Source organism: Nannospalax galili, unplaced genomic scaffold (genome assembly GCF_000622305.1).
Source record: "Nannospalax galili isolate Female #2095 unplaced genomic scaffold, S.galili_v1.0 scaffold160, whole genome shotgun sequence".
Classification (NCBI taxonomy): domain Eukaryota; kingdom Metazoa; phylum Chordata; class Mammalia; order Rodentia; family Spalacidae; genus Nannospalax; species Nannospalax galili.
Window position 1 is genome coordinate 3,255,567 of NW_008346900.1, and position 22,361 is coordinate 3,277,927.

Below are 22,361 nucleotides of genomic sequence, written 5' to 3' on the forward strand. Positions count from 1 at the left end.
TCTGAGACAGGGTCTCCCTGTAGCCCCATCTAGTCTGGAACTCACTATGTAGACCAGGCTGTCCTCGAACGCTCATAGAGATCCACCTGCCTCTGCCTCCCAAGTGCTGGGATTAAAGGTGTGCACCACCACACCAGGCTGGATACATGGTTCTTAACCTATTGTTCAGACTTGGCCATTAGAAATATAAATCTATGAAATTTTAATGATAGTGTGAGTTAGTAGAAACCAACATGGTCTTCTCTCAAAATACCTTATGCTATACTCTTTTTGTTGACCTGGATCAAGTGAAATCTCAAAAAGTGAATCTTCAGATAATGGGGACTAGTGTATATGAAATATTCAAATTAGGCAAATCTGAGCCAGCAAGCCAAGCCCAAAGACCTGAGTCCGATCCCTGGGGACCTCTACATATGTGCTGTATATAGCACCTGGATGCCCCCCCCAAAATAAAATGTAATTTAAAAAATAATAGGCAAATCCATGAAGATAAAAAGCAGTTTAGTGTTTCCTAGGGGCAGGGAAAAAGGGAAGTACTGACCTTCTATGGTGCTAATAAAAAGACTCTAAAATTAGAACGGTAACGGTTCCTTACTATGAATATTCCCAAATCACTGAAGATTTTATGTAAGGCAGACCTGAGTGCTTCTTAGGTGCCCTTTCTCCAAGTGTCAGAGCAAAAGGGGAGTGAGGTCCAGTTTAGAGACTGCTTCCATGGATCCAGGTAGCAGGACAGACTGGGCCCACCTCCTACTCCTGCTTACTGTTTCTGTTCCCCTTCTGCATGTTTCTGTCACTAAGTGCTGCTTACAAGGGATGAGATCCCAAGTGAACCTCCCCCATCTCATCGTTTGAGGTTTGGGGCTCACACTGGCCAGTGATACCACCTTATTTCAAAGGCAGAACACTCATAAGAAATCCCCACTTCCTTTTTAAAAAACATTTTATTATTTTTATTTTATGTGTATGAGTGTAATGCCTGCATGTAGGTAGGTGCACCTGTGTTGTCAGAAGAGGGCGTCAGATCCCCTGGAACTGGAATTACAGACAATTGTTAGTCGGTATGTGATGCTGGGACTCAAACCCTGATCCTCTGCAAGAGTAGTCAGTGCTCTTAACCTCTGAGCCATTTCTCCAGCCCAAGAAATCCCCACTTCTTATATACTACTTCCCATAGGTGCTGGGAAGCTGGCTCCCTGCCCACGGATACACACGAACATCTAGCCCCAAGCTTGCTACATTGTCTGTCACACATGGTTACCCCCATGGAAAGCCATAATTTTCTAGATTCACAGTCAGGCTGGGCATCTCACACTCTGTGTGAGAGAGCGCTGTGGATGAATCTTAGGCTCAGTTAGGCACTCCAGGGTCTATGGAGGTTTTGGGTAGGACAGGCCTCTCTCCCTCTCCAGGAGGGGGAGCTCCTGGGCTAAGGAGATCTGCTAGGCCTGAGGTATGTATGTCTGTGTGTACTGGGGTCACTGCTAGGGTGATTTTTCTAACCCTCTGGATGCACAGGTTTGTCCAGTGAGGACACCTTCGAAAAGGAGGTGGTATGGAAAGACGGGTTCAGTCCTTCTGGGAGTAGCCCAAGCAGGGCTAGTGTGATGAAGCTCAAGCCGAGGGCTTAAGGTGTGAGATCTTGGTCACTGACCCTCTCTCTGAACCACATCACCTGGGAAACAGAATGGGTGTGGCATGGTGGTGCCCCTCCTAGGGAATATCTTCTGAGGTCTGTTGCTGTGTCTGCACAGGTGTTAGCCCTGCAGTCCTGCCCAAATGAAGTGTGCTGTCCTGGACAGTACTTAGGCTTGCAGAAGTTCTGAGGTGAGAATGGTTAGCCCACGTGGAGTGTAGGGGGTACTGATTGCCAGTGTGCTTGAGTAAATTGGGGAATGGGACAGAAGAGCTGATGCTGTCTGAGAACCCAAATGGAAGGATAGAGGGCAACTGTGGGGCTAAAGTGGACCAAGTTCCCTGGGTATTAGGAAGGAAATACCCAAGATGCTAGGTAGGAACACCACAGACAGGCACGGGGGAGGGGAAGGTTAAGCACTCTCCAGTGGCCCTGGCCTTCCTTTACAGCCAACAAACATTATTGTACCTCATACAATGGATGTTAGTGTTCACTGAAACCCTTTGAAAGAAAAAGTTTAATTAAAAATTAAATATATTGTATTATATATATATAAAGGCAAAGTAAAAAATACAGTCTGGTTCTAGAAAATACACTGCAGAAACGAATTAGATGCTTCAAAAACTTAACCCTGACAGAGGCAGCCAGCAGGTCATCAGCCCGAGCTTCCTAGGGAAGCCCCAGGACGCAGGAGCCACCAGCAGGACTGCCAGAACAGGGGTGGGGCAGGGCGGGCGGAGGTGGGACCCTCAGGCCACCAGCTCTAAAGGCTGCTGCATAGCTGTGCATACATCTGCAAGAGGGAGGAAGCGGGCAGGGCCCTGCCACTTGGCGATATGTAGAAGCGCTGGAGAGAAGGGGCAGTGCCTAGCCTGAGATGCAGGCGCTGTAGTAGACGGCACTGCTGGCGTCGGACAGTGCGGAAATGAGGCTGCTCTCCTCTGGACAGGACATGGCGCGCGGACCTAGTTTGGCCAGCGCCATATGGTAGGGGAGTGTAGTGGCATCCGGCCGAGTCCGGCTGCAGTTGAGGTACTGGTCGAACTCGGTGAGGTCCACATCGGCCCAAAGGTCGGCGGCAGGGCCTAGCGACTCAGCGGCTTCCAGCGGAGGGGCCTCGGGTGGCGGTGATAGAGGACTGGAGTACGGGCCTGGCATGCCCAGGGTGCCATAGTAGAGGCCAGCGAGAGGCGCGGCAGGCGGCGCGGTCCTGAGCGCCTCGGCCAGGGGCGCCCCGAAGCAGGCTCCAGGGTCCCGGGCTAGCTCCGGGGCGTAGGGCGCACGGAAAGCCCGCAGAGCGCAGTCCTCGGGTGCCGAAGGTGGTGGGAAGAAAGCGGCCTCGCCAGGCTCCAGGCCGTCCAGCGGCGAGCGCTCAGGCGTGGGTAGCCCTAACCCATCGAACTCTGCGCCCAATGGGGGCACCTCCCGAAAGGCGCGGACCGAGCCTGGCGCTGCAGGGAAGGGTTCGGGCGGCGGTTGCACGAGGCCGGGGAGCAGGAGGCCAGGCTCTAGCCGCCGGGCCTTGCGCGCCTGTTTTTTGCGGCGGGGTCGGTACTTGTAGTTGGGATGGTCGCGCAAGTGCTGCACACGCAGCCGTTCTGCCTCTTCCACGAAGGGCCGCTTCTCCGCAGCATTCAGCTCCTTCCACGCTTTGCCTGCGGGCCACCGGAACTAGTCAGTGGACTGCCGTCGGGAGTACAACATACCAGACCCTGCGTGCGCCCTGGGCGCACCATGCGAGCGCCACACAGCCCCCTGCACCAGGTCCCAGATCCCGACAACGCCCCCGCCTCCCCCCAGGTCTCCTCCCCTGCCTTCCCTCTCTGCGCTTTCGGATCTCACCCAGCATCTTGCTCAGCACCGCGTTGTGTAGATCCGGGTTCTGCTGCGCCAGGCGTTTGCGCTCATCCTTCGCCCACACCATGAAAGCATTCATGGGCCGCCGGATGCGCGACTCGTCGGCAGTCTGGCGCTCTCCACGGACGAGACCATAGCGCCCTGACTCGGGGCTGCGTGGCGGACTCCGAGGAGGAGGGCTGGACGGTGAGGCAGGCTCGACGGGCGAGACGTTGGCGGCTGGGAGGCCGCGCGGCTCAGCAGCGGCCCCGAATCCCGGGGCCCATGCACAGTCGCGGCGGGAGGGCGGATCGTCCTGTGCGTGGTAGCCGGGCGGCGATCTCTGCATTCCAGCTGGGCAAGGCCTGGGCGGAACGCGGCGCGGGAGCGCAGAGGACAGTGGCCGGCACCGCGAAGCCAAGCACGGAGGGCAGACTGACGGCGGGTGGAGACGGTGGAGACGGAAGCCTCACCCGGAGACCACAACCCAGATATAGAGACGCAGGGCCAATCGGCAGCGGAGCGGGCTGGCTGGGGCGGGGCTGCCCCCTCCCTAGTGGCGTCCTTTCTTCTCCAGCCGGGCAGGATCCAGCCGAGGCCTTCCTAGTGCAGAGTCCCCCGCCTTGTTTCTGAAGGAGAGAACGCCCCCCCCCGCCGAGTGGGAGAGGGCTACTGGTGTGGGCTGGGGCTCCGAAGGAGGGGTCCTCGAAGGTTGTTCCGCTCTCAGAGCCGAGCTGTCACCCCACCCACGGAGTCAGACCCCTGGGTGGTAACTGGAGGAGAGGGCAGCGCCAGTAGGTTGCATTGGGGGAAGGAAGATTTATTTTAGCACCAAGTTCTTGGGAGGTCGCCTTCATCTGCACCTCGGGGAGAGGCAGTGGAATTTTGGAGATGTTCTTGCCACTGGAGGTTGACCTTCCTCCCAGCTGCTGAGCTCAGCACTAGTAGTTCCCAGTGCCTCTACCCAGTCCTGTCCCCGAGGTTAGGGAGAAGGTGGGCCTTTCTTTCCCTCTCCCACGCCCAAACTTTGGAACAAGGCAGAGCCTGGACTTAGTCCACAAGGAAAGGGAGACTGGGCCAGAGTCAGACCCTGCTCCACAGGGTCTTCTCTGTGTAGGTTACTGTGGCCAGTTCCCCTGCCCAGGCCAGACTTCTCCCAGGAAGAGACAGGAGACTGAACAGGTGAGGCAGGAGAAAACTGGGTGTCTTCCAAAGGAGCCCTCAGTCACTTTCATTTTCCCTCCAAGCAGCCCATCAGGAGGGGATATAGGCCCCAGGGGCTGATGGTTCTTTCTGGGAGCTGCTCCTCCTCCACTGCCACTCTATAGCTCTATAGGGGAAGATCTTGTGTCTTGGCAGTTATCTGTGCTGGGTTAGAATCCCCATCATATGTACTCTGGAAGCTCTGAAGCTGTCCCTACTGTCAGGATACTCTACTTTGGTCACTCAGAGCTCCATAGTTTGAAGCTACATAGCATTTGTAAGCTTAGGCCTGGCTTCTGGGACTGCCCATATGAGCCCAACAGCTCTCCAGAGACTGTTCAAGAGTTGCTTCTCTTCTCCAAGTACTCTTTTTGTGGTTTTGTTTCTGAGACAGGGTCTCTCTGGAGCCCCAGCTGACCTTGAACTTGCTATGTAGATTGGGCTGGCCTGGATCTCACAGAGATCCACCTGCCTCTGCCTCTGGAGTGCTGGAATTAAAGGCATGCATCACCATGTCTGGCCCTAAGCACTCTTACCATTGAGAAGGCCAGAGCTCCCTGGAGTTCCTTAGACTAATGGCTCTTGGGTATCACTACCCCATATTTTGTCATATAGATCTGGTGGTAAAGGACCCATCACAGGCCCTGCACCTTATGCAAGGACATGGACTCTGAGTAGGGTAGGGTGTTGGAGCACCTGAGGCCTCTGACTTTTCTCAGAAGGCAGGTAGTGGTGTGGATACCTATATGAATATGCTTATAGGACCCTGCCAGTGGTTAGCTCCTTTTACCCATGTCTAAGTGGGTAGGTGGGCTGAGTAGCTAGCACACGAGCACTGTGAGTGGGACATGGGGAGCTATATGAAGATTCTTTATTTGAGAATGGGCCCAAAGAACTAGATCTAGGGGCTAGAGCATGACTCAGTGGTAGATTGCTTGCCTACCATGCAGGAGGCCCTGAATTCCACCCCCAGTGTCATAAACAAAACAAAGGACCAGAGCTATCCTAATCTCCCCTTACCTCTCATCAGTCCTCCTCAGAAATTATTCTTAGTCCATAGCTATGGGTGCAGGCTGGGTTACCAGAGCCTGGCTTCACCTGGGCAGTGATTGTTCTGAGGTGATGTTCATGATGGCACCAGAAGGGGACCTCCAGGATTTTTGGTTGCAGCCCCACAATAGCTCAGAATCAGCCTTATGCACTGAACATCATGTCTGGGCAGTGTCCATTATCACCTCATTGTGTTCCCTCTCTCTATCCCTCTAGCAACCACCTATTCTAGCACCAGGCAGTGACCCTCCTCTCAGCTAAACTGGGATTCAGGTGTCAGACTGTCATATCCTGTGAGCTGAGCTGGACAGGAGCCTTCCAGCCTTCCTCCCTTCTCTCTGCAGGTCAGGCTACTCTCCCTGCCCCCTGCCTGGCAGTGGTGAGGCTGGGAGCTCTCACCCTCCCTCCAGATGGGACAACAGTGGGGGAGATGATTATAGTCAGTCAGCAGGGTGGCCCTGACCCTGGAGCCTCAAGGCTGGAGGGACTCCCCAAGGCTGTACAGGGCTGCTGTGGGTGTGGCCATCTGTGTTAGGGGAAGGGTGTTCCACGTGAGTGAGTGTCTGCTTGTCTGTGTGTGGCCTGCATGTGTGTTTCTGTCAGGCTTCCAGGGTTTGGGGTGAGGTGGACCCTAGTTTGAGAGACTGCTCAGGTTCTTGGAAGTCAGACATGCTGGCCTCTCCCATGAAGAAATAGGAACTCAGGGGTTGAGTACTCAGAGTCCTCAGGTAAATACGGCCCTCAGTATCCAAGGGAGGGTGGGGTCCCCAAGGCTTCTTTGTCAGAAGAGCTGCAGCCCCAGCTCTGGACAAAAGGAGGAGGGTAATTCTGTTGCTAGACCTCCACTTCAACCTAGCTTGGCTCAGATGGGGCTGCTGTCTACTCATGGGAGGAGCTTGTCTATAGCCTCAGACCTTACAAAGGTGGAGTTACTGGTAGGGCAAACTTTTTTCTGTCAGTATGGGGCTGGCCTGGGTGTCAAATGGACACTATTCTCCCTGGCCTCCTACTTACTTTCCTTAGTCTGCCTGGATCTCAGGCCTCTGGGTGAAGCCTGCAAAGGATGCTGGGTAGTTCCCCATGGTGGCTCTGGTGGGGGCTTGGTTTGGCTCTGTTCCGCCTGGGGGTGGTGAGACCTCCCAGGCACTGCCTGGGCACAGACCTCCCAGACTCCCACCAGCCAGCTCTGGCTGCTGCACAACAGTGAGGCTGGGACCAATTACATAGTCCTGCAGGGCTTGGACCCTCCCACTCCCAAAGGGTGGGGTGGGGTCCCTGTCTAAGGCCATTGTAGCTCCAGGTGGGGGATTCTGCTTTGCAGTCAGCTTTCAACTTCAGATCCCTCCACCCTCCCTCTCACCTCTCTTAGTTCTAAGCTTTGTTGGCCTCCTAGGCTCTGGTGGCTAGAACTGGGGAAAATGAGACTAGGGTCATCCTTGACTTTTCTCCTGGAGAAGTCAGGCCTCTCCTGGAGGAGGGGCCCGATGCCTCAGAACCAGGTGAGTATATGTGACTCTCAGCCAGGAACAGGTCTGTCCTTGATGGGCTGGGCCTTAGCCTAGTATGTCCTCTGGCCCTGTGCTATTTTGTTCCCAGTCCTGGGATACATCAGGCTTCCAAAATTCAGACACCTTATTTCCAGGAAAGGATACATTTAGGAGGCAGGAGTTGCCATGGTTTTATAGGCACCTACAGTATGAGGTTTGAATAGGTGTGTGAATAGGTATAAGCACTTAAAAAAAAAATTTTTTTTTTTGTCTTTTTGAGACAGGGTCTCCCTCTAGCCTCGGCTGGCCTGGAACTCACTATGTAGACCAGGCTGGCCTCAAACTCACAGAGGTCCACCTGCCTCTGCCTCCCAAGTGCTGGAAGTAAAGGTGTGTGCCACCATGCCTGGCTGAGCAGCTCAGTACTTTTAAATTTTGGGTTCTGGGTAAGGTTCACAAGCCCAACTCCCTACAGTCCTGTGGATCCAAGAGTCTCAGAGCAGTTTGAGGGTGTGGGTGCTAGGGTCACTGGATGTTAGGCTGGTGGAGGGGTGGCATGTGTGATCCCCCCACCTAGTCAGAGTGGTTATAGGACAAAGGAGTGATGCTCAAGGCCAAGCGTGGCAGCACAGGGCTTTGATCCCAGCAGTCAGGAGGTAGAGGCAGATGGATCTCTGTAAGTTTGAGACCAGCCTGGTCTACATAGCAAGTTTTAAGTCAGACAGAGGTGTATGGTGAGACTTTGTCTTAAAAAAAAAAGAGTCATGGGCTGGGCATAGTGGTGCACGCCTTTAGTCCCAGCACTTGGGAGGCAGAGGCAGGTGGATCTCTGTGAGTTCGAGGCCAGCCTGGTCTACATAGCGAGTTCCAGCCCAGCTGGGGCTACAGGGAGACCCTGTCTCCAAAGGACCAAAAGAAAAAAGGGAGAAAAAAAAAAAAAAAGAGTGATGCTCAGGCTGTTGTGTGTGGTGTTGGCTTGGCTCTCATCCATTTTGTACCCTCTGACCTTAAGACTGGGTAAGGACAGCAGGGATGGGCAAACCAAATGCAGCCTATTACTGCAGGGTCACCATGCAGGACAATGGGCAGATCAGAGTGCCGCGACGGTTGGGAGCAAGTCACATACAATGGGGTAGCTTTCATGCGTGGGCCAGGGGTCAGACATTTATAAGGCCATTCCCAAATTTTAGAGTTGTTATACTGTGGTGGGCATGTGGTGCCCAGGATGTTATCATAGGCTTTGTTCATTTTAGGGTCAACAGATGCAAGCCTAAGTGTAAAGATGGGCTTGTATGGAGGTGTGCTGGGGCTGCTGCACAACTTTTTGGAGTGCTGTGCTCCAGGATAGTTGCCTGGTCAACTTGTGTCCTCCGATGTAGTTGATGTAGTTGCAGATTTTGTGTGGTAGGCCTTAGCAGCACCTCTGCTCCTGCTGTGCAGGGGCTCCGTGGGAACCTAGCTATGGAGCTAGGCTACTTTGGGTTTCCGTGGCAACAACAGGGAGGAGCCAGGAAACAGCCGCTCAGGAAGGAAGGCTGGCCTCCTGGCCCGAGAGAACCCATGGCTGAGCAGGCGCCAGACATTCTGTCCGGTTGTCCCAACCCCTGCTGGCCGGTGGCCGGTACTCAGCCCATTCCGTTGGCTCCACCCACTGCTCCGCCCCCCTGCCGCGGGACTGCAGGTTTTTGAGTGAATAACTATCTTTATTCTCATTTCCTTGCCTGTCTTGGATCTGTGGGTGTTCCTTTGTTCTCTTTCGTGCTTTGGTCGGATTGATGGTTTTTTGCCGGTAGTGTGGTAAATGCAGACATAGGCAGGCCCCCTGGCTCCTGGAGGGTAGTGTCCCACCCTGAATGTCATACCTGTTAGGCTAGCTCCTCTCTACCCTGCCAGGAAATGGGGAGAGAGGGAAATCAGGACAGAGGAAGAACACACCTGTCCCCTTCCCTCACATCCTTCTCCCTCTCTTTCTTTGTCTTTCTTGCTTGATTCCTTCCTTCCTTCCGTTTTCTTTTCTTTCTTCTTTTTTTTTTCTTTTTTATTTTTTTTCCTTTTTTTGAAGACAAGCTCTCACCGTGTAACTCTGGCTGGCCTGGAACCAGGCTGTTCTTGAATTCACAGAGATCAGCCTACCTCTGTCTCCCTAGTGCTGGGACTAAAGGCATGTTTCTAGTGTTGCTAACTAAAGTGGGCCTGGAATTCTGTGTAGCCCAGGCTAGCCTCTACCTGAGCTCTGGGATTGTAGGGGTGGTTTTCATACCCAATTTTGTATGCTGTTTATTTTGTTTTATGCTTGTGACACTGGCTGGTGACAAGTGTCTTTGGTGGGTAACCAGCTGGTTGTAGGGCAGGTGTATGTTCAGAGACTTTAATTATTGTTCAGAGACAGAACCTGTACATCCATGTGTTCAGAGACTTTAATTATTGCTCAGAGACAGAACCTATACATCCATCTCTTCATTTGGCAATAAGCCCTCTGTTAGCACAACTGTTTTCTGAAGTAGGAATTCAGAAGAGAACAAACAGTCCCAATCCTTGTCCATTCTGGTATGGAAAGGCTGAAAACCAATAAATTCACAAATAAGCTGGAATTTGGGGTCCCTGTTTTGGGAAAGGGCTATGTCAGAGTGTCCACACTGTTTTTCCATGAGGTGACTTTTGAGCCCATACCTGAAGGAAATATGTGAAGGAACCATAGGAGGAGTATGCTATATAGAGGGGGGAGCTGTAAAAAGTCATTTGGGAAGCTGGGCGTGGTGGCGCACACCTTTAATCCCAGCACTTGGGAGGCAGAAGCAGGCAGATCTTTGTGAGTTCAAGGCCAGCCTGTTCTACATAGTGAGTTCAAGGATAGCTGGGGCTACAGGGAGACCCTGTCTCAAAAAGACAAAAAAAGCCCTAGTGTAAATTAAGTACAGAGTAGTGTTTCACCAAACATTCCACAAGCAACACAAAGCCATTCAAAAAGTCACACTAACCTAAGAAATGGTGAATATGTAAAGCGGAAATTTGTTTTTTCTTGAGAATACTATGCTGGGCATGGTGGTGCTCACCTACAATCCCAGTGCTCAGGAAGCTAAGCAGGAGAATTGTAGCACTATTTAGCAAGGTCCTATTTCAAGATTACTTTTTTTTTGTGGTCTTTTTGAGGCAGGGTCTCCCTGTAGCCCCAGCTGTCTTGGAACTCACTGTGTAGAGCAGGCCGGTCTTGAACTCACAGAGATCCGCCTGCCTCTGCCTCCTGAGTGCTGTGATTAAAGGCATGTGCCACCACACCTGGCCTATAAATTATATTTTTTAGAGTCCCAGTGGAGCATCTTGCTCTTTCCTCTGAATGAGACTTGGGGAGAGTTTTGAGTAGAAAGCATGATCTGAGTTGACTTCCCATGGGCTCAGCACAGCTCTGCTGACTGAGACTTAGCTGCGGCTGACTGTCTAGGCTGGGCTTTTTGCAAGATAGTGTGGCAGTCAGGTAGGCTGCCTCAGGACTCCATGGGTTTACTGTCCTCCATTCTTCACCCATTGCCCGTGACTTTGTGGCTGCCTGGGGCTCTTGGGGGAGGAGGATGGAGTGGCCGCCAGGCTGGCGGGCTGGCAGGGCAGGAGGGCGGCATTTCTGGGAATTGTGTGTGGGAAGCACATTGTTAGAGCAAGCCTGAAGCCAGGGCCTCATTGGCCTCTGGGGATGCCTCCTGCCTCTCCAGTACTGCCTCTGGGGGAGGAAGCTGGGCCCTGGCCAGGCTATGGGCTGGCTGGGGACTTTCCAAATAGACATTGCCTTGAGCCTTTGGCTCTCCCCATTTTGTAGACTGGGAGACTGAGGCATATAGAGTTGTCAGTTACACCGGTAAAGCCAGTAGTCACATGCCCAGCCTCTAACCCCTGCCTTTACGCAGCAGAGATCATCAGTGGTTACTGCTCTGTCTGACCACAGAAGCCAAGGAGGACTAAGTGGGTCTGCTTGTGGTTATAGATCCACAGAGCCCTGTAGTTGGGACCTGCAGCTCCTATAGTGGGTTGGACTGTCTGATGGACCAAATGCAGGAGGGGCTACCATAGGGTGGCAGGAGTAGGGTTCAGGATGCTTCCCAGTCTAGTGATGGGAAACAAGGGGCTCCGTGTGAGCTTAGCAGTATGAGTCTTCCCACCCATCACCGCCCTGCCTTGTCCAGAGGGGAAGCATGCAGGCCACCACTGGGGTCAGGGCCAGCTCTGGGCAGGCAGGGTGTTGGGGACACAAATAGAAAAATAAATGGCTTGAGCTTCCGCTCTTTCCTGAACTGAGGGGCAGGCTCTGGGCCAAAGGTTCAGTAGGTCTGGTGGGGCAGACCCTGGGGGTGTTGTCCCTCAAGTAGGACATTGTCTTTCCTTTTCAGACCTTCAAGCTGGGATGTCTTCACCTCAGTCCCCAGGACAGGGCTGTGTTGCCCACTGAGGGCTCTTAAGGTTTGAGACCTCCTGCAGGAAGGGACAACTTTTCCTTAAGGAAACTGTGTATGTGGATATGCTTAGCCTTAGGAAGGTTTGGGGCAGAAGTCAGGCTCCTGGTGGGGTGAACTGTGAAGAAGCTTCATCTGTTGTCATGGGAACTTGGGAAAGCTCCAAGGGGTGGATGGGCCAGGAAGGTCCAGTAGTGAGCAGGTGAGTGCCCTCTCTACCATCTGCAGAGGGCTAAAGTGGAGTCTGAAGGGACAGTACTCTGAGTGAACCCATGGTTCACATATTGTCAGTTTAATAGGGAGGTTTCATAGAGAATGAAGTCCCCCAAATCAGGAAGGTATTTGTGCATGTTTTGAGGTGGGACATAACTACTCTGAGCAAGGGCCTGAAAGTTGGCATTTCCATGGGACCTGGGAACAGGACTTTTTTTGTTTGTTTTTGAGACAGCGTCTCCTCTCATGTAGCCCAAGCTACCCTCAAACTGAATATGTAGCTGAGGATGACCCTGAACTGATCCTCCTGCCTCTGCCTCCCAAGTGCTGAGATTACAGGCTCCTATCTTACCTCCACATCTGTTTCTTTTTTTTTGTCTTTTTTGAGACAGAGTCTCCATATAGCCCCAGTTGGCCCGGAACTCACTATGTAGACCAGGCTGGCCTCAAAGTCACAGAGCTCTGCCTGCCTCTGCCACCCAAGTGCTGGGATTAAAGGCATGTGCCACCATGCCTGGCCATACCTGGTTTTTATGCAGTGTTGGGGATTAATACCCAGGGCTTCCTGCATACTAAGCAAACACTCTACCAACTGAGCTACACCCCCATCTCAGGGAATGAGGTTTTCTAAGGCTGAGGTGTGGGAATATCTAGTTGGTCAGTGCCACAACCCCACAAGTGAGGGCCTCTCAGGACCAAACACGTTTTCATCCTGGCTGCTTTGTTGTCATGGCAAGGGAGTGTTGTCTTTGCTGGGAATCTATTGGATTTCCCTTGGGAAGGTTCAATGCCTGGGCAGGTTTGTGGGCTGCTCCTGCCATCTACAGGCTGCTGCAGCACACATCACTGGGGCCAGTCACAGGGACCCTGGCCAGCTTCTTCATGGGGTCAGTCTTCAGCCAAGTGCAGCATGGCTGAAGAGCATGTGGCTCCCTTGCTACCTGTGCTGTGTTAGGGTTCTCCAAGAAGTAACTCAGTGCTCAAACACAGAGTTCCCTCTTCAAGTACTCGCTTGGTTGGTTTTGGCTCAGATATAGGACACAGCTCCCAGCAAGTGGTAGAATCAGAGTTGGTGTGGAAGCTGTGGAGTGTTCATCCTTCACTGCACCTCTGGAAAATCTTTGTTATCTACAAGGAATTCCATGTTTTTTCCTCATGATGAAGATGTCATAACTGACCACCATCATGTTTTCTATCTAACTGACACTGAAAACTCAAGGCATAGGCAGCCTAGGCCATTTGGAAATACCACTTGCATCTTGGCCTCATGATTCCTGTGGGCTCCACACCACTACAGATAACAGTCCTTTGGCCTATGTCCTCCCATCATCTGTGGCACAAAGGATGGGCAGGACCTGTACTTCTCCCTTGCCTGGACATCTCTATGGATTTCCTGTGGAAATGTCTGAAGATCTGATTGTCCTGCTTTGTTCCCAGTGTGTCATGAATCAGTATGTTTCTGACAGCAGCCTGTCATCCTCACTTCACACGTGGAAAGACTAAAGTATAAAGCAACATGCAGTGCAGAACCTGGGTTTTACACCGTTTGGTTGATTTCAGAGGCTGAGGTCTTGCTCACGAAGCCTCGCCAGCGCGTTGCCCATAATTCTCAATGTGCGCGGCACATGCGCAGAGGCACCAATGACCCAAACGCGGCTCGGACATGGGTGTAGGGCGGGGCGGTGGAGGCGATCTTAGGGAGCAGCGAAGGGCAGCCGTGGGCTGCTCATGTGGGTCGGGTTCCAGACACTCATGCAATGGCGCAGCCCTCAGCACAGCTAGTCCACTTCACCTCACCCCGCCCTCTCCGCGGAGCACCGTAGGGGCTAGTGGGGTGCGTTGTCGGCAGCCAGCGGACTACCCATCCCATCAAGCTGCGCGCGCTGCACAGTAGTCTGGGAGTTGTGGTCCTCCGAGCGGAGACTATGCTTTTCAACGAGTAGCGCGCGGCCACCAAGCGGAGGTTTGGGCAGCGGATCTCGACGGCGGCGGCGGCCCGGGTCGGGCCTGGCCGGGCGGCGCAGCAGGCTCAACGCGCTGCCATTGAGGCGGTGATGGGCAAGGAGGAGGAGATTGCGCGGATCGCACGGAGGCTGGACAAGATGGTGACCAGGAAGAGCGCGGTGAGGGGCGCGGGCCGCCAGGACCCTGGGGCCCCCGCCCCTCCAAGACCCGCCGCACGCACTCGCGGGCCGGACGAAACCCTGCCCGGGCCAAGACCCCCGTCCTCCACCTCCACCTTATCCTGGGACCACCGCTCCACCTTGGACGCCGCGCCGGCCGAGACCCGCCCCCTCCCCGTCGCCCAAGCCGGTGGCCGGGGGCGTTCCTGGCCTAGCCGTTGTCCCTCTGTCTGCCCCTACCCTCCAGAACCAGGTTTCTGTAATAAATTTTTTACCCGCTTTAGCTGGGCCTCAGGCAGCAGCCAGTCGGTGTGGGCAGACAGTAGAGATTTCGGGGTGAGCCTGTGGTCTTGAGACCGCCTCTGCGTCTCGGCCTGGCCACCGGCCCGGCCCTCACCTGGCTTGGGCCGGCGGTTCAGCTCGCCCTCTGCCCTTGGCTACTAGCGCAGCCGTCCAGGAGCACCCTTAGCCAGGGCTCAGCGTGGGTGGGGAGGGACCAGGAGGTGGCCCTAAGGCACACTAAGCATGACCCGCCCACCTTCAGGACCACTCCCGGGGCAACCTCAATGGTGAAGGCGGCTGAGTCACCGGCCTCCGAGGCCTGCGCAGCCTCTCCTGGACGTGGCAGGCAGGGAGGGCTTTTGGGATAAACAGGATTGACCCCTCCTCTTGTTGGTCAGGGTTGGGGGACCAGGTTCTACACTAGGAAGGGGGCGGGGTTAGGCTCCCACTCATCCCTTTCTATTGGAAACAGCCCCCGACTGTGCTCACCAGGGCTGCGGTTGGGCAGCTGAGTGGAAAGCTGAATGGATGAGTGCTGCTTTCCTCTAAGGGGGCAAGCCCAAAGGACAAACGTTGGGAATCCACAGTGGCTAGAGGCTGGTGGAGGCTTAGCATGAATAGAAGACCACGGAGGGGTGGGGCTGTACAGTGAAGATGGGGACCTGCAAAGGTTCCAGCTGGTTGCAGCACCAGAGAGGCTCCTTGTAGATGTTGGTGGCTTGTTTGGCCCTTTTCTGGTGGATGTGCAGGGGTGTTGGGGATGAGTGCCCCTGGCTCAGAGAGCACATCTCTGGAAGTCACCTTAGGGTTGGTAGGTGCACAGACCTATGATCAGGATCTGCGTTGGGTCCCAGAGACCAGGCTGCAGCCCGAGCAGTAAGTCACAGATTGGAAGGTTAGCCTAGTCCCAGCCCCTCCCATTTTCTCTAATAGGGGATGTTTGAATGGATGAGTGGGTCTTCTCTGCCCTCTTGTGGCATGTAGAGACACACACATGCACACATGCACACAGGGGCAAAGTGAGGCAGCTTGGAAAGCAAGGCAGGGCAGGTTTGGGATTTTTAAGAGGCAGGAAGAATCTGCCTGCCATGGAGGTACAACGTGCCTGTAGATCCTGAAGAACAAACAGAGCTTGAGCAGAGGAAGGAGACCAGGTTATCTGTCAAAATGCCCAGGAGAGGAGTGGTTGCCAGTCTGGGGCAGGGATGAATGGAGCCATAGGACTTATAAGTGCTGATTGTGAGAAAAGCTAACTCTTATTTAATTTTTTTTACATTTATTTATTTATTTTGGGGTGTGTGTGTGTGTGTGCGTGTGTGTACATGTGACTGCTGTGACTTGTGTGTGGAGGTTAGAGGACAACTGGTTCTCTCCTTCTACTATGTGGGTTCCAGGGATGGAACTCATCTCTGCCATTTGTACTGAGGATTGAACCCAGGACCTTAACATGCTTAGCAAATGCTATACTGCAGCTCTACCTATGGCCTACTTCTCACTTAAAAAAAAAGATTATTATTTAAAAATTTTATGGCCGGGTATGGTGGCACATGCCTTTAATCATAGCACTCGGGAGGCAGAAGCACGGGGATCTCTGTGAATTCAAGGCCAGCCTGGTCTACATAGTGAGTTTCAGGTCAGTTGGGGCTCCAGGGAGAACCTGTTTCACAACTTTTGTAATGGCTTTTAATTTTATTGTAGTTGTGTATGTGTGACAGTATATGTGTGGAGGTCAGAGAACAACTTGTGAGAGTTGCTTCTCTCCTTCCACTATGTGGGACTCAGGGATTGAACTCAGGTTGTCAGACTTAACAGCAAGTGCCTTTACCTACTGAACCATCTCATGAGTCCTATTATTATTAATTATGGTTGTTTGTATAGAGGCATATGCATATGAATGCAGGTATCTGAGGAGGTCAGAGGTGTCTGATCGTCCTGGAGCTGGAGTTACAGGTGGTTGCCAGCCATTGATGTGGATGCCGGGAACCAAACTCAAGTCCTTTCCAAGAGCAGTGTGTGCTCTTAACCATTGAACCATCTCTCCAGACCTTTTTACTTTGTTTCCTAAGTTGCCTAGGCTGATTTTGAACTCACTTTGTAACACAGGCAGGTCTTGAACTTTTGTTCCTCCTGATTAAACCTTTCCAGTATCTGAGATGACAGGCCTATAGGCCTGGCAAATTTTGACTATGATGCTGCAACTTTGCAATCAATGATTGGAGTGGAGATTCCTGAGAGTTTGACCCTTCTAGGGTCAGCCCCTGCCCTGCTGGGTGGGTACTTTGAGGAGAGAATACTATACCACCAGGGCATGGACGAGACAAGGCCTGGGTTACATTTCTACCTGGGTGTCTTTCCATATTGGGCAGGAGCTGGGGCATTTCTACGTCAGTGCTTTGGTCAGTGACCTGGTGTGGTTACTGTGAGGTCTGTAGGTTACCACAGGTACAGGGTAGGGATCCATCTCATCTTTGAGAACACTGTTGAACTGTTTGCCTTTATTCCTACCCTATAGTAGAGGCAGTAAAAGGACCTGTTAATGGTGTAGGAACATGTGTGCAGTGCTCTGGGCATTTCAAGGTGGGGGAATGACTTTTTTCTGACATGTAAATTGTCATTGGCTTGTGTCTCCCATGTGGGCATGAGAAGGTCCTTTATGAAGTCCTTTATGAAAGTCCTTTCCCCTTCCAGGAGGGAGCCATGGACCTACTGCGGGAGCTGAAGGCCATGCCTGTTACCCTGCACCTTCTCCAGGTAGGTTCTTCCTGCCCTAGCCTGGAATGGCTACAGAGACAGCAATGTCAAGGGCATCTAGCAGGGCTCCCCACACCACTCACATAGGGCTTGGTTGGCACAAACACTTGTTCTGAAGCGAGGGTTCCTGACTTTCTCTGGTACTCAGTGAGGTAGCAGGAGATGCCCTGGGTTCTAAATGGGATAACAGTCTTTGGGAGAAGTGTTTGTCTGTCCTTAGCCAGTCCTCAGCCCTTCCATTTGGGAGGCAAGAGTACCTCTATGAGGATCTGCCCCTAGGGCAGGCCCCTATCAGTTCCAACCCAGGTCACTTGCCTTGCAGTCTACCCGTGTTGGGATGTCTGTCAACGCCCTGAGGAAGCAGAGCTCGGATGAGGAGCTTATTGCGCTGGCCAAGTCCCTCATCAAGTCCTGGAAGAAGCTCTTGGGTGCGAGTCAGCTGGCTTCTTGCTGGTCAGCATAGCACAGAATGCTGGCTGTGCTGCCCTGATCTCGCCTACCTGGTAGTGGGATGCAAAAAACTTGGAGCAGGAAGTACCTATCTCTGGGCTGAAAGTGGAGGATGAATGATGGAAGATGGATGTCATCTATTGTGGGGAAGGGGTAGCCTGGGAGGCATGACTGTTGAGAAAAGGGTGTATGTTGGGGAGGAGGGTTTGAAGCTGCAGGAGGTCAACAGAGAAAGAAGTCCAGATTAGGATGCTCCAGGGAGTCCTTCCAGATGAAGGTAGAAGAGGTAGGACCACCACCCAGGGAAGAGGTGAAATGGGTAGAAGTATAGCTCTTTCTGGGGACAGTGTACTACTAGGCTGCAGATATATTTCTGTTGATTAGGAAGGCAGCCTTTCTTGGGCTGTCTAAACCCGTGAGACACGTCACAGGATCTGCAGTCATATAGCCATCAAGAGGCTATCAGAGTGTGTCTTGGTCCCTAGTACAAGTCTGAGTCAGGCCTCACCCATGGATTCAGGAGGAGCCTTGTGAAATACATGCTTGGTCTCTGGCCAGGATAGGCAGAAAGGTGGACTCTTAGGGGTCCCATAGAGGGTTGCTTGAGTGGGGGCTTGAGAAGGGAGGGTCCTGAGGAAGCTGGTGGGCTTGATGGGAGCAGAGAGGAAAGTCTGATGGCCTCATGGCACCTTGCTTATCTTCTGGGCTTGGGCAGTAGGGACAATGGTCTGGCTGAGGCAGGCCAGCACTTGGCTGCCTGCCCCTGACCGACTAGTCTATCCTATCCCTTTTCTGGTAATGATAGATGTTTCTGATGGCAAAACCAGGGATCAAGGAAGGGGAACACCTCTGCCAACATCGTCCTCAAAGGATGCCTCAGAGGCCATGGATCTCAGGTAGCACACCTGAAGGCAGGTACACACATTCCTGCTTCTGTCCTCAGTTCCCCCAGTGGGAAAAGGATGCTGATGTCCATGTGCGTGGGTAATTGCCTTGAGGGAGGGGCCCTCTCTAGGCCGCCATTCACAGGGTTGGTCAGCCTCATACTGGATACTGTTCGTTGCTCAGTCCCTTTCCCAACCATCGGAAATGGCTGGCTATGTCTGCCTGGCTGTCAGTGGGACCCGATACCTTCTTTTTTATAGGGAGATGCTGCCCATCAGGAGCCAGTCTAGGCCCAGGACCCTCTGCTTGCTTCCTAGACTATCATATACCTTTACTTAGCAGGACTAGAGTGGGATCCCTCCTGCAAATGCTGCCCAGAGCTAGAGTTGGGCCTAGCTCCTATCTCTACATTCAAGTGGGACCACCACTGCCCTAAGGTTGTCTGGTCCAGCCCTATTACCATGGAGTCTAGGGGTACTTCCTATAGGCTATAGGTGAGAAGCTGCTTTGACTAGATGGTAGCAGTGGTCAGAGAAGCTGGGCCCAGACCAGGCAGGCTGATCTCTGGACTCTTCCCAGCAGTTCTGGTGTAATGTTACATTCCGAGTTCACTAACACACTAGCACATATAGTTGATTTTGTCCCAGAAAGCTACCTGATATTGCTGGTTTCTAGAGGGGGCATAAGGAGAATAGGCCATTGGGAGAGAGTAGGTCATTGGGTAGTCCCGTTTTGGACCCAGTCCTGAGGAGACCTTTGCCTAATTTGTGTAGAGGGGTTCACCTTCAATATCAAGAACTGGTTTTGGGTGACTCTCACTTCATCTTTACCCCAGGCAACTAGAGGTCTTTGCCTGGCCCTGACTTGCCATCAGCAGAGAGGTATTCACTGTGGCTCCTTGGCCTCTTGGGAGGCAGACACCTTGGAGGTGGCAGGAATATCACAGCCCATTTTAACTAGGGAGTGCTGCCCAGACAGTGTTGGTGAAGGATCTGGCACCCTCTTCTCACTTGGGGAGTAAGCTATGACCCATTGGGGACCTTGTAGCCAGTGTTCTGCTCTGGCTAGTGGGGCAGAACACACAGGCACTGTAGGCTGCACTAAAGATAGTTGAAGTCACTGGCCCTGTTGGGGTCTGTCAGGGTACAGCAAATGGGTATTAGAGGTGGGCACAGTATTCTGACATCTCTTCTGGGGATCACCTGCAGCTTTGAGTCTGATCCCAGCAGGCCTTGTTTCTCTAGCTGTAAGAGGCCAGATCCACCTAGGACCCCAACTACTCCAAGGATCACGACGTTTCCCCCAGTGCCCATTACCTGTGATGCTGTACGCAACAAGTGCCGTGAGATGCTGATGTTGGCTCTGCAAATGAACCGTGAGTACTACAAGTCCTGGTTCTTGATACATGCCTGAATTCACAGGGTAGCCTGGGCCTCTCTCTGTTTCAGAAATTGTTGCCCTGTTCTTTAGCCTATTGTGACCTGGGGAGGAGGCAGGGATCTTTGGAGTCACCAGAAAACCTGGATCTTGGGCAGCATCTCCCAGGAATGCAAGTGTCCCATCTATGTTAGGGCACTATGTAAGCAGAGGGGTGGCAGGTGGAAAAGGCCAGCAGGGACAACTAGTGAGGGCTCCCTTTTGCAGACGACCATGTGGCTGTTGGTGCAGACTGTGAGCATCTGTCAGCTCAGATCGAGGAGTATATCCTTTGTGAAGGGTATACAGGGCCAAAGGCTCCTGATGGAGTTTGTAGGCCACTGGGCCTGGCTTCTCTCTAGTGGCTGCTGGACACCACTGCTGAATTTCCCATTGCCCTCCCTGGGTGGTCCCCTGACCTTTTCTGAGCCCTAAATGGGCAAAGGGCTGTGACTACCTGCTGGAAGGATCTGGGTCTCAAACAGGAATGGGTCTGGAGGAGGCACAGCACTATAGTCCCTCAGGGCCTGGGTGGGTAGACTGATTTCCATGTGGCTGGGAAGAACACTCCTCACAGGGCCCACAACTGGGCGGGTGGAGCTCAGAAGCCTCAGATGAGTCCTTAAATGCCTGCACGCATCTTCCGGGATGTGGGAAACACAGACATGAAGTATAAGAACCGTGTGCGGAGTCGCATCTCCAACCTGAAAGATGCCAAGAACCCTGGCCTGCGGCGGAATGTGCTATGTGGTGCCATCACACCCCAGCAGATTGCTGTGATGACATCTGAGGTGAGCTCCATTGGAAGAGTTGGGGACGAGGGTTGCTTTTGCAGAGCTGTAGGCTGAACACTTGGCCTTTTCCTCAGGAGATGGCCAGTGATGAGCTGAAAGAGATCCGTAAGGCTATGACCAAGGAGGCCATCCGTGAGCACCAGATGGCCCGAATGGGTGGCACGCAGACTGACCTGTTCACTTGTGGCAAATGCAGGAAGAACAACTGTACCTACACACAGGTGGGGTCCACTGTACCTTTCTTGCCTGGGACCTCAGGGTACTCTCATCCTTCTTGGAGCTCACCTGTGGCCTCACCTCCACTGGCCTGGGATCCTGTGCCAGGGCTGGGTTGCCTGGCCCTAGCAAAGAGTAACAGGAATGTGGTGTACTACCTGGTAGTGGCTGCAGGACCCTCCCTACTGTGGAGATGGAGGCTGAGGTGCTCTGGGGAGAACATGTATAGACTCCAAGAGATGTTGGGGGCTTGGGAAAAGGAGAGTGGATTGAGGTGATCTGTCTGATTGAGGCTGCGGAAACTGCCATCATCCCCCATGGGCTGCAGGGGTCTGGCCTTGAGGGGCCAGCTCAGTTCTGCTACAACAGGCTCTTTGGGTAAGGTTTTTCTGGATCCTCCAGAGATGGTCATGGCCATTTGGATCTCTGTTGGTCCCTCCACTATCGAGGCCCTCCTGTTGGTAATCTTCCTGTCCTTAGCCAACATTCTGGGTTCCACTGAGTTAGTCCTTTAGTCCCACAAAGGCCTCTGCCTTTGGTAGGTAATCCACCTTCTCCATAGGCCTAGCTCTAGAAAGTTAGTCACTGGGCAGCCTCAAATCAAGTCACCCATAGAGACTAAGGGCTGTGAGACCCTTCTGTAGCAGAACCTGGGATTTAGCCACCTGTTCCATAGGTGCAGACCCGTAACTCTGATGAGCCCATGACCACCTATGTTGTCTGCAATGAGTGTGGGAACCGCTGGAAGGTAGGTGGGTGAGCCCAGGATCCTCAACCTACAGTCTTGTTCCCTGAAGGTGGGGTATCTCAGCCTATGTGGGGGTCTGAGGTAGGAACCATGAACCACTGTGTCCAGCCAGCCTCCTAGAACTATATGGAGCTCTTAGCCTGGGCAAGCCCTGTCCTGTATCTGCCCTGGGTGGGTGGGAAGTCATCTGATTTCTTGTTCAGTTTCCTTGCCTTCCTGCAGTTCTGCTGAGCCCTTATACTGATGTGCTGTAGCCCCGGGCATGGCTATCATTGCCTCTCCTGCATTCTTGGTGGATACAACTTCTCTGAAGACCCCCAGAAGGTGGCATGCCTTGCCCCTGCCAGCCAGCCTGATGTGCACCTTTCTGCCTTTTGCCCCTTATTACCCTCAACATTAAATGTTTTCTTTTGCCATCTTCTGGCCTTGCTTCTGTTGGGCTCTGTCCTACTGCTATGGACACCTTTCTTCCCTGGGGTCAGGTGGCACTTGGGCTCAGATGTTGGGTCAGAGAGATTACTTAGACATGTGATTCTAGGATACTGGTGCTAGAGCTCGTGTGTGCCCCACTATGCTGTGTGGGAAGGTGGGGAGCATTTCATGTAGGGCTTACTAGACTAGGATCCTGCCTAACATTCACTCATTCTCATAAGGCATGGCAGCCCAAGGGCCTAGTGCCCCTTTCAAGATGATTTGCTCCATCCTGTGCTCTGTTCATCCGTGGGGGGGGTGGGGGGTGGTCAGGGTCTCTGGGTTGAGATCAAGTCTAGCTTCAAATTGCTAAAGCTCCCAGCAACTTGGAGGAACAGAGTAGGGAGAGCTTGCTTCATAG

At 53.1% G+C, this 22,361-nt stretch overlaps 2 protein-coding genes across 9 annotated transcripts; one reads left to right on the top strand and one right to left on the bottom strand.

The window, feature by feature from the left end:
• Positions 1-2,135: 2,135 nt before the first annotated feature.
• Positions 2,136-3,956, bottom strand: Sox18 (SRY-box transcription factor 18). The gene is made up of 2 exons (XM_008843319.3): positions 3,479-3,956; positions 2,136-3,291 (listed from the first exon to the last, which is right to left on the bottom strand). Exons 1-2 carry the CDS (start codon positions 3,819-3,821, stop codon positions 2,504-2,506), a joined length of 1,131 nt encoding a protein of 376 aa, XP_008841541.1. The 5' UTR covers positions 3,822-3,956; the 3' UTR covers positions 2,136-2,503.
• A 9,853-nt stretch (positions 3,957-13,809) lies between these two features.
• On the top strand, positions 13,810-21,947 carry Tcea2 (transcription elongation factor A2). Of its 8 annotated transcripts, none has more exons than XM_008843321.3 (10): positions 13,810-13,987; positions 16,958-17,020; positions 17,343-17,448; positions 18,276-18,366; positions 19,600-19,730; positions 20,000-20,056; positions 20,408-20,562; positions 20,640-20,786; positions 21,458-21,529; positions 21,733-21,947. In XM_008843321.3, exons 1-10 carry the CDS (start codon positions 13,919-13,921, stop codon positions 21,781-21,783), a joined length of 942 nt encoding a protein of 313 aa, XP_008841543.1. In that variant the 5' UTR covers positions 13,810-13,918; the 3' UTR covers positions 21,784-21,947. The 8 variants fall into 8 exon arrangements, with proteins under 8 accessions (XP_008841543.1, XP_008841542.1, XP_008841544.1 ...); XM_008843320.3 differs by having other exon boundaries at positions 13,857-13,987; positions 19,585-19,730; XM_008843322.3 differs by having other exon boundaries at positions 13,857-13,987; positions 19,585-19,730; positions 21,752-21,947.
• The last annotated feature ends 414 nt before the right edge of the window (positions 21,948-22,361 follow it).

Coding starts and splice junctions, on each gene's coding strand:
- Sox18 (XM_008843319.3), bottom strand. CDS start 3,821: ATGCAGAGATCGCCGCCCGGCTACCACGCACAGGACGATCCGCCCTCC. Junction 3,292..3,478: donor GGTGCTGAGCAAGATGCTGG/GTGAGATCCGAA, acceptor GGTGGCCCGCAG/GCAAAGCGTGGAAGGAGCTG.
- Tcea2 (XM_008843320.3), top strand. CDS start 13,919: ATGGGCAAGGAGGAGGAGATTGCGCGGATCGCACGGAGGCTGGACAAG. Junction 20,563..20,639: donor TTGCTGTGATGACATCTGAG/GTGAGCTCCATT, acceptor CCTTTTCCTCAG/GAGATGGCCAGTGATGAGCT. Junction 21,530..21,732: donor AGTGTGGGAACCGCTGGAAG/GTAGGTGGGTGA, acceptor TTTCTTGTTCAG/TTTCCTTGCCTTCCTGCAGT.